Below are 16,501 nucleotides of genomic sequence, written 5' to 3' on the forward strand. Positions count from 1 at the left end.
ATTCCTTGGAAATAACACCTGCTCTGCACTGTCCTGGGCAGACTGTGTCCCTGTGGGTCATAACGAAGCCCAGCCCTCCATGCCGTGGTGCACAGGAGGTGTCAGAGTGATTATCAGTGCCCTGGAGTGGGCCTAGCAGTCACTGAAAACACATCTGAAACAGAAGAGTAACTATTTTCACAGCCATGAAAGTAAATGGAGAAAGCAAGGCCACAGATCCCCAGATAGTAAAGAGGTACACAGTTGGAAAACAAAGCTCACATACGGCCTGGCCCAAGTGTGTTCCATACAAATAAATAACAAATAGAAATAATACGAATATTCTCTTTAGAAAGAGTGAGCTAAGTCCCGGTCAAAATGATTCCATGTAGATCAAGCGAAGGTCTGCACAGAGGACAGCTAATAGAACGCATTTTCTGGTAGATGGACAGCTGGCCTGGCCTGGTGCTGGGGTGGGAAAAGGTACAGATGTACTAAAACGTTATAAAATGACTTCACCTTTCACTTAGTGCTTAGTTCTGGACCTTTGCTCAAGTTTACTGAGCAGAATCACTAATTTAAGACTGAAGAGAATGGTACAGATGAACCGGTTTGCAAGGCAGAAATAGACACAGATGTAGAGAACAAACGTATGGATACCAAGGGGGGAAAGTGGGGGGTGTGATGAACTGGGAGATTGGGATTGACATATACACACTAATAAGTGTAAAAGAGATAACTAATGAGAACCTGCTGTATAGCACAGGGAACTCTACTTCGCTGTACAGTAGAAACTAACACAACATTGTAAAACAACTATACCCCAATTAAAAAAAACAAAAAGACTGAAGAGAAATGTGGATAGAAATTTGGATACTATTCAATTTAACAAGAGTTCTCCAATACATGATAGAGAAGAAGGTATCACCATGAACGTAAGAGCAGTTTTGAACACAGGAACTATCCCATTTTCGGGCCCAGGGGAAGGACAGAATCCAAGCCACTGTCTCGGTTGGCTTTTCTGCCGGGAGACCAGTCACCTCACCTCTGCCTCTGGGAGCACCTCTGGGAAACGTAAATCTCCACTCAGCTGAGACTGGCTTCTCTGTAGGTGAACAGAATACGCTCCTCAAAGATGGCTCACTAATCCCGGATGGTTTACGGGCTCCTGGCAGGATTGGAAGTAATAGTCAGGAAGGAGAAAGACCTTGAAGAAGCTTCAACTCCAGTTTTAAAGTAAAGCTGGCAGATTCCCCCGGGGAAGCACATTGAAGGCACTGAGAAAATACTGGCCAAACTACTCAGCCAGGGGCAACATACGTCAGTGTTATCTCTGACCCATTTGGAGGCTGGACGGTGTCTTCCAAATTGATCACTAGAAGCACATCTACTACCTTCAGCCATTGAGGGGATTTATGTGCAACTAGGACCTGCTCAGCTGGCCAGGTGTGGGGCATTTTGGAGGCTTAAGTGACAATCCCACGAGGAGCTGGAATGAACCTAGGTTACTTACTTTATAAAGGCAAAAGCAGATGCAAATTGCTTCCTCAGAGCTTGTCTGTGAGGCCAAGGGAAGCATCTCTTCACCCAGTGTGACCTAGAATGACAAAACTATTTGTCCAGCTGCAAAGGAGAGACCTATAATACTAAGAGGAATGATGTACCTTCCCCTGTGTCCAGCCTCATGACCATCCCCAAAGATGTGTGCCTACCTTTGCAGCAGCAGGCCAAGCTCAAAATTTGCTTTTTAGGGCTTAGAGGACCTGATTATAGTCACCTCTTGTTCACGTAAAAATTAACGTGCGTGGGTGACATCTGGTTTTTTATTGATTCGATCGATACGTTGGGAATTTAGCAGCATGTTAATGGCAAACAGTTACAAAATCTATTTTTCTACATTTAAAATAAGCTGTCTTAAACCATCTACAGCAACCTAAAATTACAAGAACACACGTGAATGGCTGAAGCACTTCTGCTGTTACGCTTATAGACAAGTTTATTAGTAATTTCCTAACAAATCTTCTAGTGCAAAGTGCACATAATCATTTGGAACCTCCACTGAGGTTCTGGCTCTCAGTTTCCCCTACAAATAATTGTGCCTAAATGTAAGAATCTGAAGTACAACCGGACAAGTGTGCCCACAGCCTTGCTTTGAGGGCATCCACTCCTCTGAACAACTCTCGAAAACACCTTGAGTTGATTTCAGCTGCACAAGCCATCAGGCCTGTTGCTGGCTGTCCTTTAACCCCACTTTGGAGTTGACTGCTTCAATTTTAAAACTGGTGCAAACACTTGGCAGGGCTCAGGGCGGCTGAAACGCTGAAAGCTCGGCATACTATTGTCCTTTTCCCCTCCTAAACCCTCATTGCACTAGAAAGAGCAGCTCTGTTTCTGTACTGTTCAGCGTTGTTTGAGTTTCTTTTTGGTTCTAGGCAGGGCAATGGATTTAGCAGTGCCTCTGGGTGCTGTTCCTTGCCCTGAAGTCGTGGGGGGTTTCTCTATTTCTCCCTTGAGTTCAACTGAAGGGAGTCTGCTAGATATGTAACTTGAGTAACTCATGTCCGAGTCATCCATGTTTTCCTTCTTACTGGGCACAGAAGTCTTTTCATAAGCAGTGGGCTAGAAAAAAAAAAAAAAAAAAGGCCTGGATTAATTTTGCAGACACAAAGCAATCTACATCAATTCAAAGAAGCGAGGGGCTACAAAGTTGTCTAGGATGTGCAAGTTGGAGCTCTCTTCGGACGTAAGATATAAACTAATCACACTGTGAAACTGTTATTGAATGCCAAAGAAAGCTCCTTTAGCATCTTCAAGAAAACGGAATTGTTTAGTGTCTGGGATAGAGCAAACTACAGGCACAACTTCAAATCCACTGCCCTGCAAAATGAAAGTAAATACCTGGTACCATTCACAGAGGCAAGTCCATCTGGACACAGTTGTAATCATTCATCTTTCCGGATTTCTAGATGAGCTTTGACATGTGTGTGGATTCCCTGACAAGCACATCATGATTATTCTTTCTAACCTGGGTATAAAGTTGCTGCATGTGGCCCACTCCTCACATGCTCACCATTCTCTGCATTGATTCCAGGGACTGGCTTCTAACCCCAGTCACACCACTTGGGCAGGTCTGAAGACCTTTTGTAGTCTTGATGCCTCACTGTTAAATGAGGAAAATGGTATTTGCACATTTACTACATGGGCTTATTATGAGAATGAACTAAGGTGGTGGCCACGAAAGTACTCTGTGAGCTTTAAAGCACGAAACAAGTAGAAGGAATTTTAACAGGCAACTGTGTTTTCTCAGGTCACTGCACCCCACAGTGGAGGAAACGGTCTCTAATCCTGCTGTTGTGAGGGAAGCAGAGTCCATTTTGACCTTAGACCCATTTTAGAAATGCTCACTTCCCATTAAATGAAGCTGGGCATAGAGTTCTAAAATAGCAGAGAACGTCTCAGGAGACCGGCACAAGCAGGATGGGGGATGAGACAGGAGCTATAGATGCAGCGAGTTCTCATTTATAGCAGGAGCTATAGATGCAGCGAGTTCTCATTTACACAGAATGAGCTCGGAAAGGGCTCGTAAGTTTAATACTGGTTAACTGAAAGCATACACATGAGTTAATAATCAGGTTAACAATTTTCAAAGAAGGTGAAAAGATTACATATAACACAAAACAAATAAACCTGGTGTGTGCGTGTGTTGTTTTTTGATCACTCTTGTGATACAAGTGACCATGTTTTATACACAGTAGCAGTACGTATTTGTCCAATGAATAAATGAACTCCCAGGGCTGCAGCAAAACCTCAGGTCATTTATGGATTTTTGGTACCTCTATTTCGAGAAAAGAGAAAATTTACCAGATGTTTGCTTACTGCAGACAGTCCTTAAATAGGTGCTTCTTCAAACTATCATTCTTGTATGACCTTATAACAGTATATGCTAATTCTTGAGCTGGTAATTTTGCACATTGAAAAATTAATTTGTATAAATTTGGAAAAGTAAAAAGGTCCTTTTCTGTATAGATGCATTTTCTCAGGAAAATTTCTGGGTTGCTTCTCTGTGTATTCTTTCAAGAAACAGAAAACAAAATGTGTTAGCCTTCAGTAATACAGGTTGTGTCTTCTTGAAAACTCCTTACGTTTAGTAACAGGGTGAGAGTAAAACACCCCTGATGTTCCAGTGTCCAGCTAAAGACAAGCTGCTCTGTTTAGTACAGAACTGGTCCCTAGCTTGGACATTTCAATTCATAAAAATTTAAGTCACTTGACATACAAATCATTTGAAAAGGTGAATCTAAGTTTAACCTTCTCTCTTGACATTTCCACCTCTTGAGTTATCACCTGAGTAGTTGAGGAAATGGTTTTCATCATGTCCACTACAACAAATAATCTATAGAATAGGAATAGAGACTCAGTCATTTTCTTTTTAATGTGTTCATATTCATATCTGGTTTAACATTTCCATTCTTCTTCACTGTTCCATTTGCTAATTAATGTACTTGAGTCATTAAAGTAGACTCAGAAGTTGAAGTCACTGGGAAGAAATACTCAGAAAGTCTCTATGGGCAGGATTAGTGATATAGATATTGTCTTCTTTTTTTCAAAAACACTGAAGGCTCTGATTTCTTCCTGGATAAGATATCTTAAGATAATTTGCAGAATCTTCTGGCACAGTGGAAGGAAAAAGGAAACTAAACTAAACTAAGCTTCAGTGTAGGAACATATTTCTCAGTTTCATTCTAGAGCAAGATGAGAAAATGATATTACTCAGCCACATTTATCTATTTTATTTACTTATATATAATTTTTAAGTGAATCAGTTTTTAAATAGGTAGTACATCCCCATGATTTAATATTCACAGTGTTCAAAATCTCCTCCTTGCCCCCTAGTTAACTCAGCTCTGCCTCCCATCCAAGACAACGAATACTATCAGTTTACAGTGCACATTTCTGAAGAGATTTTATGGAACTTCAAGCAAATATTAGGCGGAACCAAATGGAAGTCGTCATCATTTTTGCAGGTCAAAACAGCCTAATAATGGCAATTTCATATGGTTCAATCTAATCCATATATTGACGCACTTTACTCTCACTTTTTTACACAAATGGTAGCCCACTGTAAACACTTTTTTACACCTTGCTTTTTTTTTTTTTTTTTTTTTGCGGTACGCGGGCCTCTCACTGTTGTGGCCTCTCGTGTTGCGGAGCACAGGCTCCTGACGCGCAGGCTCAGTGGCCATGGCTCACAGGCCCAGCCGCTCCGCGGCATGTGGGTTCTTCCGGGACCAGGGCACGAACCCGTGTTCCCTGCATCGGCAGGCAGACTCTCAACCACTGCGCCACCAGGGAAGCCCCCTTGATCTTTTTAAACTAACAATTATCTTGAACATCATTCCATGTCAATACATAAAAGAGCTCTCATTCTTCTTTCAGCTATGCAGTGTTCCCTTGTTTGAATGTACCATAATTTATGTAGCCAGTTCCTTGAGAATGGACATTCAGGTTGTTTCCAATCTTAACTAGTAAAAATAATGCTGCTGTGAATAACCTTGTACTTGTGTCATTGTGTACATGTGTAAATAATATATCTACAGGATATACATTTTAGAAGTAGAACTTCTGAGTTAAAAGTTGTATGGATTTGTGATTTTGCAAGACATCACCGTATTGCCTTCTACTGCAGTTGTACTAACTTATACTCTTACCAGCAACATTATGAGTACCTATTTTCTTATTTCTTTTTCAGTTTGGTATTTAATACATATTAAAACTAATATAGTCAACCGCTTTTTTGTTATTATGAATCTATTTTTTTAATTGAAGTATAGTTAATTTACAATGTGTTACTTTCACGTGTATAGCAAAGTGATTCAGTTATACATATATTCTTTTTCAGATTCTTTTCCATTATAGGTTATTACAAGATATGAGTATGGTTCCTTGTGCTATACAGTAGGTCCTTGTTGTTTACCTATTTTATACATAGTAGCATGCATGTGTTAATCCAAAACTCCTAATTTGTCTCTCCCCCTGCTCCGAGTATCCCCTTTGGTAACCCTAAGTTTGTTTTCTATGTCTGTGAGTCTATTTCTGCTTTGTAAATAAGTTCACTTGTACCATTTTTTTAGATTCCACATATAAGTGATATTACATATTTACCTTTCTCTGTCTGACTTACTTCACTTAATATGATAATCTCTAGGTCCATCCATGTTGCTGCAAATGGCATTATTTCATTCTTTTTTTATGGCTGAGTGATATTCCTGTGTGTGTGTGTGTGTGTGTGTGTGTGTGTGTGTGTGTGTGTGAACCACATCTTCTTTATCCATTCATCTGTTGATGGACATTTAGGTTGCTTCCACGTCTTGGCTATTTTAAATAGTGCTGCTATGAACATAGGGGTGCATGCATCTCTTCGAATTATGGTTTTCTCTGGATATATGCCCAGCAGTGGGATTGCTGGATCATATGATAGCTCTATTTTTAGTTTTTTAAGGAACCTCCATACTGTTCTCCATAATGGCTGCACCAATTTACATTCCCACAGTGTGGGAGGGTTCCTTTTTATCCACACCCTCTCCAGCATTTATTATTTGTACACTTTTTAATGATGGCCATTCTGACTGGTATGAGGTGATATCTCATTGTAGTTTTGATTTGCATTTCTCTAATAATTATTAGTGATACTGAGTATCTTTTCATGTGTCTTTGGCCATCTATATGTCTTCTTTGGAGAAATGTCTATTTAGGTCTTCTGCCCATTTTTTGATTGGGTTCTTTGGGGGGTTTTTTGTATTAAGCTATATGAGCTGTTTGTATATTTTGGAAATTAATCCCTTGTTGGTAGCATTGCTTGCAAATATTTTTAGTCAACCATATTTTAATTGAGCTTCAAAATCAGCCTAAAACTGGCTGCATGGAAACAAATCACAATGTTCGTTCCTTAACTCCCTGGTAACATCAATGAAAGCCTATTTACCTAAATGCAAATACTTATTGCAAATGCTTAAAAGCTTCTGTGTATATGTGTGTACCTTGTAAAATATTATGTATGTACTTTACCATTTCTCTTTGCTAATTTGCAGTTTCATTAAGTTTAGGGTGCCATTATTTAGGAATCAGAATCCTAAGAGCTTTCCTAAAGACTGAGTCTCCCTACTTAAATATCCCCTCACTAAAACCGTTCTCTGATGCTAATAAAACACGGATGAAGGCTGGCCCACATGATGCCCTTCAGGCCAAGTTACAGCTTTCTTCACCAAGAGCCAAGCCTCTCATCTCCTTGGAATATAAACAGCCAAGGCGAATTCCAACTTCCAGGCTTTTCTCTAGGATTTTTAAAAGGATTTCTTCTGTAAGTGATAGGCTACCTAAATTTTAAGTTTGTATTTTTCTTCTCTCATAGTTGATGGGATTCTTCAGGGATCTATGCTGTAACTGATGCAATTTTACAGTTTTGTAAGAAATGGAAAGTGAAATTTCCAGAGAAATGGAAAGTGAAATTGCCAAGGCTATAGAAGTTACTAAGATCTTCCAGGTCATGAAAGGCGTATAGAAGGTGATGAGCTCCCATAAGATTGTACAAAGCGGGAGAAAGATGAGAGAGGAATTTCAATATTCAGTTCTAGGGGGAAAGAGTCTATCTAAATGATCATTATCAGACTGTTGGTCATAATTATCAGTCCAAAAGAGGATCTAAAAAACACTGTAGACTGTTTTCCAAGAGAGGATTTAAAAATCATTGTAAACTGTTCTCTAAAGATACTGTTGTAATATACCATTTCACAGTGACCAAGAGAACCTGGCTATCATCAGAAAGCATCTTAGAAATCAAAGAAAAAAATTCTTCTATCCTTATTTATCATGAAGAATTCATATCTGAAATACTGCAACCAGTCTGAATAGATATAAAGGGACCAGAGAAGGTTTACAGACAGGCTACTGATGTGCTAGTGGAGGTTCACACACACACACACACACACACACACACACACACACACACACATATATATAATCACAATTTTAAAATGCAGAAGGGGTAAGATTTCAGCACTGGGAAGCTAGACAGCATCTCTGAGTGCTACAGTCAGGATGGTTACACCAGGGGTTCCCCCAAGCAGCATTTCAGTTGTTCCTCATCTTTGACAGACTCTTACCATGTGGGACTGCTGAAGAATAGTCATTCCTACTAGAGGCACAATGATAGAAAAGATGACCTTACAAGGTTCCCTCTGGTTCCATCTTTTTGTGGTTTAGCACCCTGGGCCTGATTTCTCCAGATGATATTATTAATCTTGAAATGGGGGTTCCATGTGTGCAAGGGGAGATATATAACCAGAAAAAATGGGCTAAACACAAATATTTCATTATTCACTGGCATAACTTCAACTTGATGAACACATCTGGTGATAATGGATGCAAAACCTGTAAGCTCTAGGCATATCCCTGCAAGTTAATACCAGTGCACAATTACTAGAAACTGTTACCATTTCTCTAAATTTTGAGTAAAATACATGCTATTTAAGTCAAGTGGTTTATCACCATAGCAACCATTTCTAGAGTCACACATTCAAATTATAGGCCTGCACAAGGTCCAAGTGACAGAATATTCGGATATAAGTTTTCAGCTATAGTTTTACTTGCAATGGTCACCCACTTTCTTTCACATTCCTGTGGTTTTCGGAAGGAAGAGGAAGGGGAAAAAAAAAAGCAAAGGGAAGAAGAGAAATTGACTTCCAAACATAGATTTCTTATATAAGCCTACCCACATAAAGAGCAGGGCCTTCTATGGCGTTAATGAAAACAAAATCTAACTTGTAAATTAGAGAAAGATATAAATATCTCTCTTTTCTTTTTAATTAAAGTATAATTTACATACAGTAGAATGTGCAAATCTCAAAAGTATAGTTTGATGAGTTTTGATAATGCATAGAGCTATATAACCAACACCCCAATCAAGAAATAGAACAATTACCCAAGAAGTTCCTTCATGCCACATTCCAGTCAATTCCCTCCCATCCTGGGGCTATAAGTGTTCTGACATTTTTCAACATAAATTACTTTTGTTTTTTCTAAAACTTCATATAAACAAAATAACATACAGTATGTACTCTTTTGTGCCTTGTTTCTTTTGCTTAACATGCTTTTTAAATTTTGTTTTGTTTTGTTTTGTTTTTTGCGGTACGCGGGCCTCTCACTGTTGTGGCCTCTCCCGTTGCGGAGCACAGGCTCCGGACGCGCAGGCTCAGCGGCCATGGCTCACGGGCCCAGCCGCTCCGTGGCATGTGGGATCTTCCCGGACCGGGGCACGAACCCGTGTCCCCTGCATCGGCAGGCGGACTCTCAACCACTGCGCCACCAGGGAAGCCCCAACATGCTTTTTTTAATTGAAATTTTTATTGAGATAGTTATAGATTCTCATAGTATTATACCATTTATGAGATTCATCTGTGTATTAGCAGTTCATTCCTTTTTACTGTCAAGCAGTATTCCATTGTATGAATATGTCACAATTTGTTTATCCATTCTTCTATTAATGAATATTTGGGCTGTTCCCAGTTTGGGGCTTTTTTTATATAAAGCTGCTATAAACATATTCTACTAATCCTTTTTTGAACTTACATTTGGGATTGCTGGGTAAATGCTAAGTAAATGCTTAACTTTATAAGTAACTGCCCAACTGTATTCCAAAAGGACTGCACCATTTTGTATTCCCACCAGCAATGTAGGAAAATTCCAGTTGCTCCAATATTTGCTAAAATTTCGAGTTGTCAGTCCTTTTAAATTTTGGGCATTCTAGAAAGATTGTAGTGATATGTCATTGTAACTTTTCCTGATATCATTTGCATTTTCCTGATAACTAATGATGTTGCACTTTTTTTATATGCTTATTGACTACTGATACATCTTTCTATCTGAAGTGTCTGTTCAAGTCTTATGGCCATTTAAAAAAATTAGTTGTCTTTTTATTATTGAGTTGTAGGAATTGTCTTTATATTCTGCATACAAGTCCTTTGTCAGATATGTTTATTGCAAATATTTTTTCCCTGTCTGTGGCTTGCCTATTTCTTTTCTTAATATGCTTTAGATGAGCTAATATGTTTACTTTTGCTGAAGTCTATTTTATCCATTTTTAAAGGGCTTTCTGTGTTTTAAGAAATCTTTGACTACTCTCTGGTTGGAAGATATTATCCTATGTTTTCTCATAAGAGCTTTATAGTTTAGCTTTTAAACTAATTTCTGTATACAGTGTAAGCTGGGGGGGGGGTCAAAGTTATTATTTTCCCATATAGATGTACTATTATTCTAGCACCATTTATTGAAAAAACTATCCTTTCTCCATTGAATGGCTTTGAAATATCTGTAAAATATCAACTGACCTCATAAGTGTAGGTCTCTTTCTAGACTCTCGATTTTGTTTCATTGATCTATTTATCTACTCTTAAACCAATATCACACTGTATTGATTACTGAAGCTACACAGTAAATGTTGAAATCAGATCATATAAGTTCTCCAACTTTGTTCTTTTCATGTTATTTTGGCTGTTCTAGGTCTTACATATTCCCCAATAAATTTTAGAATCAACTTGTCAATTTCTATCAGAAAAGCAAAAAGCCCTAGATTTCACTTGGGGTTGCTTTAAAGTTATAAATCAGTTTGGGGAGACATCTTAATAGTATCAAATCTTCCAATCCATGAACATGGTATATCTCTCCATATATGTCAGCCTTCTTCAATTTCACTCAGCAATATGGTGTGGGGGTTGGTATATATATTTCACATATATTTTGTTAGATCTATCACTAATATTTTATGTTTTACAATAATATGTTAAATGGTTTAAAAAGCTTTTGTTTTCCAATTGTTCATTGCTAGTATATAAAAATACAATTCATTGTTTTGTATACAAATCTTGCATCTTGCACTTTAAGTTCAATTTCTGAAGATTCCTGGGGATTTTCTATGTACACAACCATGGCATTTGCAGGTAGCCACAGTTTTATTCTTCCTTTCCAATCTATATAATTTTATTTCTTTTACTTGCCTTGTTGCATTGGCTAAGACCTGTAGTACAATGTTAAAAAAAAAAGTAGAAAGGACATCCTTGTCTATCTCCTATCTTCAGTGGAAAAGTGTTCAATATTTCACCATTAAGAATTATATTAGCTTTAGAGGGGTTTTCTTTTCTTTTGGTAAAAATCCCTTAGTATGTAAAAGAAAGTTCCCATCTGTCCCTAATCTGCTGAGGGTTTTTCTCATGCTTGAGTGTTGAATTTTATCAAATGTTTTTTTCAAAATTATTGAGATAACTATATGGCTTTTCTCCTTTACTTATTAATATGGTACATTACATTGATGGATTTTTGGATGTTAATCCAAACTGACATTCCTGGAATATACTATACACTTGATCATAATGTTATGCCTTCCTTATAAATGAGTTGGGAAATAGTCTCAATAGTTTGTGTCATAAGCTTTCTCCTCTTTCCTTCTTAAATATTTGGAAGAACTAACCAGTGAAATCATTTGGGACTGGAGTTCTCTACACCTGCAAGTTCTCAATTACAAATTCAGTTTTTAAAAAATAAGAATAGAACTATTTAAATTTTCTATTTTTGTGTATCTGTTTTGGTGTATTTTAAAGGAATTTGACCATTTCATATGTTTTCCAATGTATTAGCATTAAATGATTCATAATATGTTCTTTTAAAAATTATTTCCTTCCTACTATTTTTGTTAGGAGGGTGCTTAATTTGATGTTCTTTTTCTAGCTTATTGAGATGAAAGCTTAGTTCTTATTATTATTGCTACTGTTTTAAACAGTCAACATTATTTTATATTTACTCACATATTTACTTTTGCCAATGCCCTTCATATTTTCCTACAGTTACTTTCATCTGGGATCATTTTCTTTCACCTTGAAACTTTTCTTTTAGTATTTCTTATAGTAAGATAGGCTGGTAAAAATTCTCTCGTCTTTTACATATTTGAAAACCTTTTCATTTTTATCTTTGAAGGAAATTATCACCAGATACAGAATTCCAAGTTGGCAGGTTTTTTGTTTTGTATTGTTTTCCATTTAGCAGTTTAACAATATAATTCCTTTGTCTTCTGGCTTCCATTATTTCTGTTGAGCTGTCAAAAGTTGCTCCTTTGATGACAACGTGCCCCCACCCTCTACCCCAGATGCTTTCACAACTCTCTCTCTCTGATCTAAAGAACTAAAGGATGGAATTCAAAGCAACCACAGACACCAAAGAATAGTGAGGGAATTCCTTAAAGGAGATAGCCAGAAAGGGGGAATCCTAAATTCTGCTCAGCTAAAGATAAATGAACCAACCTAAGATTTGAACTGCTGGCTAAGAGGCAATATTCAGTTTTTATCCAATCAAATAATTGCCTGCTAAAACAGAAAGGTCAACACTTTTTGGAGGAACATAGTCAAATCAAGAGCCGGTACAACACAACTTTTCCAATGTCTAGGATACAATCCAAAATTCCTCAAATTCCTCAACAGAAATAACAATCAATAGAGACAGACCCTGAGATGACCCAGATATTGGAATTAGCAAACAAGGATTTTAAAGCAGTTATCATCACTATTATCAATGATGTAAAGTGAAAATTTATTTGGTGAATAAAGCAGCTCTCCATAAATAAATAGAAATAATAAAAAAGAACCAAATGAAAATTTTAGAATAAAATATAATATCTGAAATTAAATATTCACCAGATAGGTTTAACAGGAACATGGAGACAACAGAGCAAACAGTAAAACTGAAGACAGATCAATAGAATGTATCCAATTTAAAGAACAGATTGAAAAAAATCAATACAGCCTCAGGGACTTATTCAACAATATCAAATGGTCTAACATACCAGTAATTAAGACTCTCAGAAAAAAATAAGGAAAAAGTAATCACAAGACTTCCTAAACTTAGCAAAAGACAGAAATACAGATTCAAGAAGTTCAGCAAATCCCAAGCAAGATAAATGTGAAGCACATTCCTAGCAATATGATTGTCAAACTGCTGAAAACCAAAGATAAAGAGAGAATCTCGAAAACATTCAGAGAAAAGTGACACATTACATATACGAAAAGAACATTTCAAATGACCAGTGACCTCTTATCAGAGAATCTGGATTCCAGAAGGCAGAAGAATAACATCTTTAAAGTGTGGACCAAAATTACCTGTCAAACCAGAGCTCTGTAAACAGAGAAAACGTCCTTCAAAAATTAAGACAAAATAAAGACATTTTTAGATAAAAGAAAACTGAGCGAATTCATCACTAGCAGACATGCAATACAAGAAATGCAAAGGAAGTTCATAAGGCTGAAGGGAGATGATACTAAATGGAAGCTTAGATTTTCAGAAAGGAAAGAAGAGCATCAGAAATGGTAAATATCTGGGTAAATATAAAAGACAATTTTCCTTTTAATGTCTTGGAAATACAACTATTTAGGGCAAAAATTAAAACATTGTTTTGTAGGGTTTATAATTACATAGATGTAATACATGTGACAATTATAGCATAAAGGCAGGATAAGAGATGAGTGGAACCAAATTAATACATTTGAAATTGAAGCAATATTTTTTATAACCCAACCCAATGGGTTGGTTCTCCACAGGGGAAAATATACATAGCATATACTAGAAGCTATAATCTCTAAGGGGAGCTGAGCAGAAGCCAGGCTTGGGAGAGCAGGGAAATGATTTGAAAGGATTCACTAATATATCCCTTCAACCATAGACGTCTGGCTAAACCCGTGGTGAAACCTAAGCCTTACACGGGAGATTCTACTGGGAATAGAAGTACAGACAAAAGCCTTATTGTTTACGGAAGCCCATGAATCCAAACTAGCAACGGGAATTGCCAATAGCATTAGATCAAACAACAACAGGTCAAAATTCATGTTAGCACAATGAATAACTAGTACCTGTATTAGTCAGCTATTGCTGCAGCTATGCTACTGTGTTTGGGAGGTCCCCAGGTTCCATTATTCACTAGGAGGACTCACAGAACTCAGCATATAGTTGTACTCATTGCTATGATTTATTATAGTGAAAGGATGCAGAGCACAATTAGCAAAGTGAAAAGACACTTGAGGAGAAGTCCAGTGGAAACCATGTTTAAGCTTCTAAGAGTCCTCTCCCAGGAGTCACATAGGATGCACTTAATTACCCCAGCAAGAAGTTACGACAACACATGTGAAATGTTGTCAACCAGGGAAGCTCTAAGAGACTCAGCACCCACGGCTTTTATTGGGAGCTGGTCATGTAGGCAACCTCTGCCTAGCACCTAGCAAAATCCCAGACTCCCAGAAGGAAAGCAGGTGTTCAGCATAAACCATATTGTTTGCACAGTTTAGGCACAATTAATCATTCTTATCAGTTAATGGTAGCCACTGTTCCAAAATCTAAGTTCCCAAAAGTCAGCCAAGGGCCAACCTGGCAAGCAGGCCTTTTCAAGGATAGCAGTTTAGGCCTGCTATGTTAACTCTTTTCTGTACAACTACCTAACAAAGAACTGTAAGAGTCTCAGTATGTTATAACAATAAACATTAATTTTTGCTTGGTGGTGCTAGGCTAGACTTCAGGCTTTGTACTGGGTTCAAGTCTGTTCACAGATCTTCATAATTCCAGGAACTGTGGCTTCTGCAGTCATGTTCTTCTCACGTCAGGTGGCAGAAATACAAGAGAGCAAGCTAAATCATGCAAACAATTTTAAGGTCTCTGCTTACATCACACCTCTTAACATTTCATTTGCTAAAGTCAGTCATATAGCTAAGATCAACATTAGTGAGGTGAGAAAATATACATCTACTCTAATAGGGAGAAAAACCACATGGCAAAGGGTATGAATGTACAGATCCCTTACAGAGGTTTTAAATAATTGGGAAAAATAATCCAATCTACCACAGTGCCCTAGGGATCTCACCAAACTCAGAGGGCAAATGAGGTTGGAAGCATCATCTTACCACTTTTGAAAATGATATTTCTTAGTTTGTTCATTAGTTTATTCCCACACCTATGCCCAAAGGAGCCTTAAAGCAGACAAGAAAAAACATGGAATTTTAGCAATATTCTATGCAAGTTCTTTAGCAACATAATAATAAAATTAATAATAGCTAACATTAATGAGTGCTTACTATATGTCAAGAGTGTTACATGCATGATTTCATTTAGTCCTTGGTTGATGTCATTATTTTTCCCATTTTAGATATGAGGAAACAGAGGCCTAGAGACTTGCCCAAGGTCCTAAAGCTTATAAGTGGTGAAGCCAGGATTTGAATCCAGGCAGCCTAGATCTGGAGCTTGTGCTTTTAACCAGTAGGATATTTTAAATGGAATGCTTGGGCATATATGCTAGATTACAATGCTTCAATATTGGAGTGTAAAAGTGTGCCAGAAACATGGAAGCACCACCAAATTTTCACATGATTCACATGTGCTCGGGGAACTAAGATTTAATATGTTAAGAAAAGAAAATTTTTCTCTTACTCAACTAAAATACTAAGAAAACTTGACTTTTTCCTCACAGCAACAGGTCAATATACCACACAGTTCAACCGTTTAATTTCAGTCTTATTTAAATTCAAATATTCCTTGACTTTGAAGAACTGCTAATGAATACATTTCATTGATCAAAATAATTTTCAACGTTTCTAAGCCAGCTTGCCTTTCTACTTTCTAGACTAGATAAAGTATCTGCTACACATACCATCTCCTATGATTCTGTAAAGGCCATGTTTTTTCAGTCAAGAAAAATGATCACAAAAATCTTCCATTTTCACTAAACAAGTATATTCAAGACTGTGTTCAATAAACAATTTAACAACTAAGAAGTTTTTCCTTTATGAAGCAAGAATTCTGTAATGCAAATATACTTCTATCACATCCAGAGTTGCTAGTCCCTCCCTCTATGGTTATGGGGGGGTGCATTTTAATTACAGACATTCACTTCTCTTCAATTGTCTTCTGAGCTTAATGAACAATGAAAGTACCGTACTACTTATCGGAAATCACTAAGAATCGAACGTCGAAAGGCATGTTCCTGCAATAAGCAATGGTCTGCTAAGTGTCTCATTTGAAGATGAGTAAATGCTGCTATAGGCATTAAGTCTAGGGTCTGTCTGACAGAATAGATTAAGAACCCATTGTAGGGAATTCAGAGGGTTACCAATAACACAAAACGTTATCTAGATGTACTCAGCCTGTAAAAAACAAGATATATAAGAGAGAACACTTCTATCTTCAAAAAACGCAATTACCTAAAACAGACTAAAGGTTGAAAATGAAAAGATAAAAAAAGGACATTAACAAATGTCAACTAGTCAAAAATAAGTTTGAAAAAGTGAAGTGTGATACCTTAGTCCAAACATGAAAAATGAGGAGATACACACTGTATTTTTCCATAATGCCCAGGGCATTTGGAACTAAGGAACAGTTACTCAGAGAAAGAGGAAGGTGCTTAGTTCAACTGTTTTGGTTTTTAATAATTCCTCACTTTCTCTGC

At 37.3% G+C, this 16,501-nt stretch overlaps 1 protein-coding gene across 3 annotated transcripts in view; it reads right to left on the bottom strand.

Annotated features, from left to right (window-relative positions):
- The window catches only part of STK33 (serine/threonine kinase 33), a gene marked incomplete at its 3' end in the record, with an annotated part of 82,174 nt that overhangs the window by 3,459 nt on the left and 62,214 nt on the right, over positions 1 to 16,501 (bottom strand). For 2 of the 3 annotated variants that reach the window (XM_082844133.1, XM_082844132.1), the window contains one exon: positions 2,126 to 2,598. In XM_082844133.1, the coding sequence (XP_082700259.1) occupies positions 2,380 to 2,598 (219 nt within the window). Of the gene's footprint in view, positions 1 to 1,024; positions 1,148 to 1,488; positions 1,577 to 2,125; positions 2,599 to 16,501 lie in introns of those variants that run through there. The other variant, XM_082844131.1, reaches the window with a different exon arrangement.

The sequence above is a fragment of the Leucopleurus acutus genome (assembly GCF_964270905.1).
Source record: "Leucopleurus acutus genome assembly, chromosome: 8".
Taxonomy (NCBI): domain Eukaryota; kingdom Metazoa; phylum Chordata; class Mammalia; order Artiodactyla; family Delphinidae; genus Leucopleurus; species Leucopleurus acutus.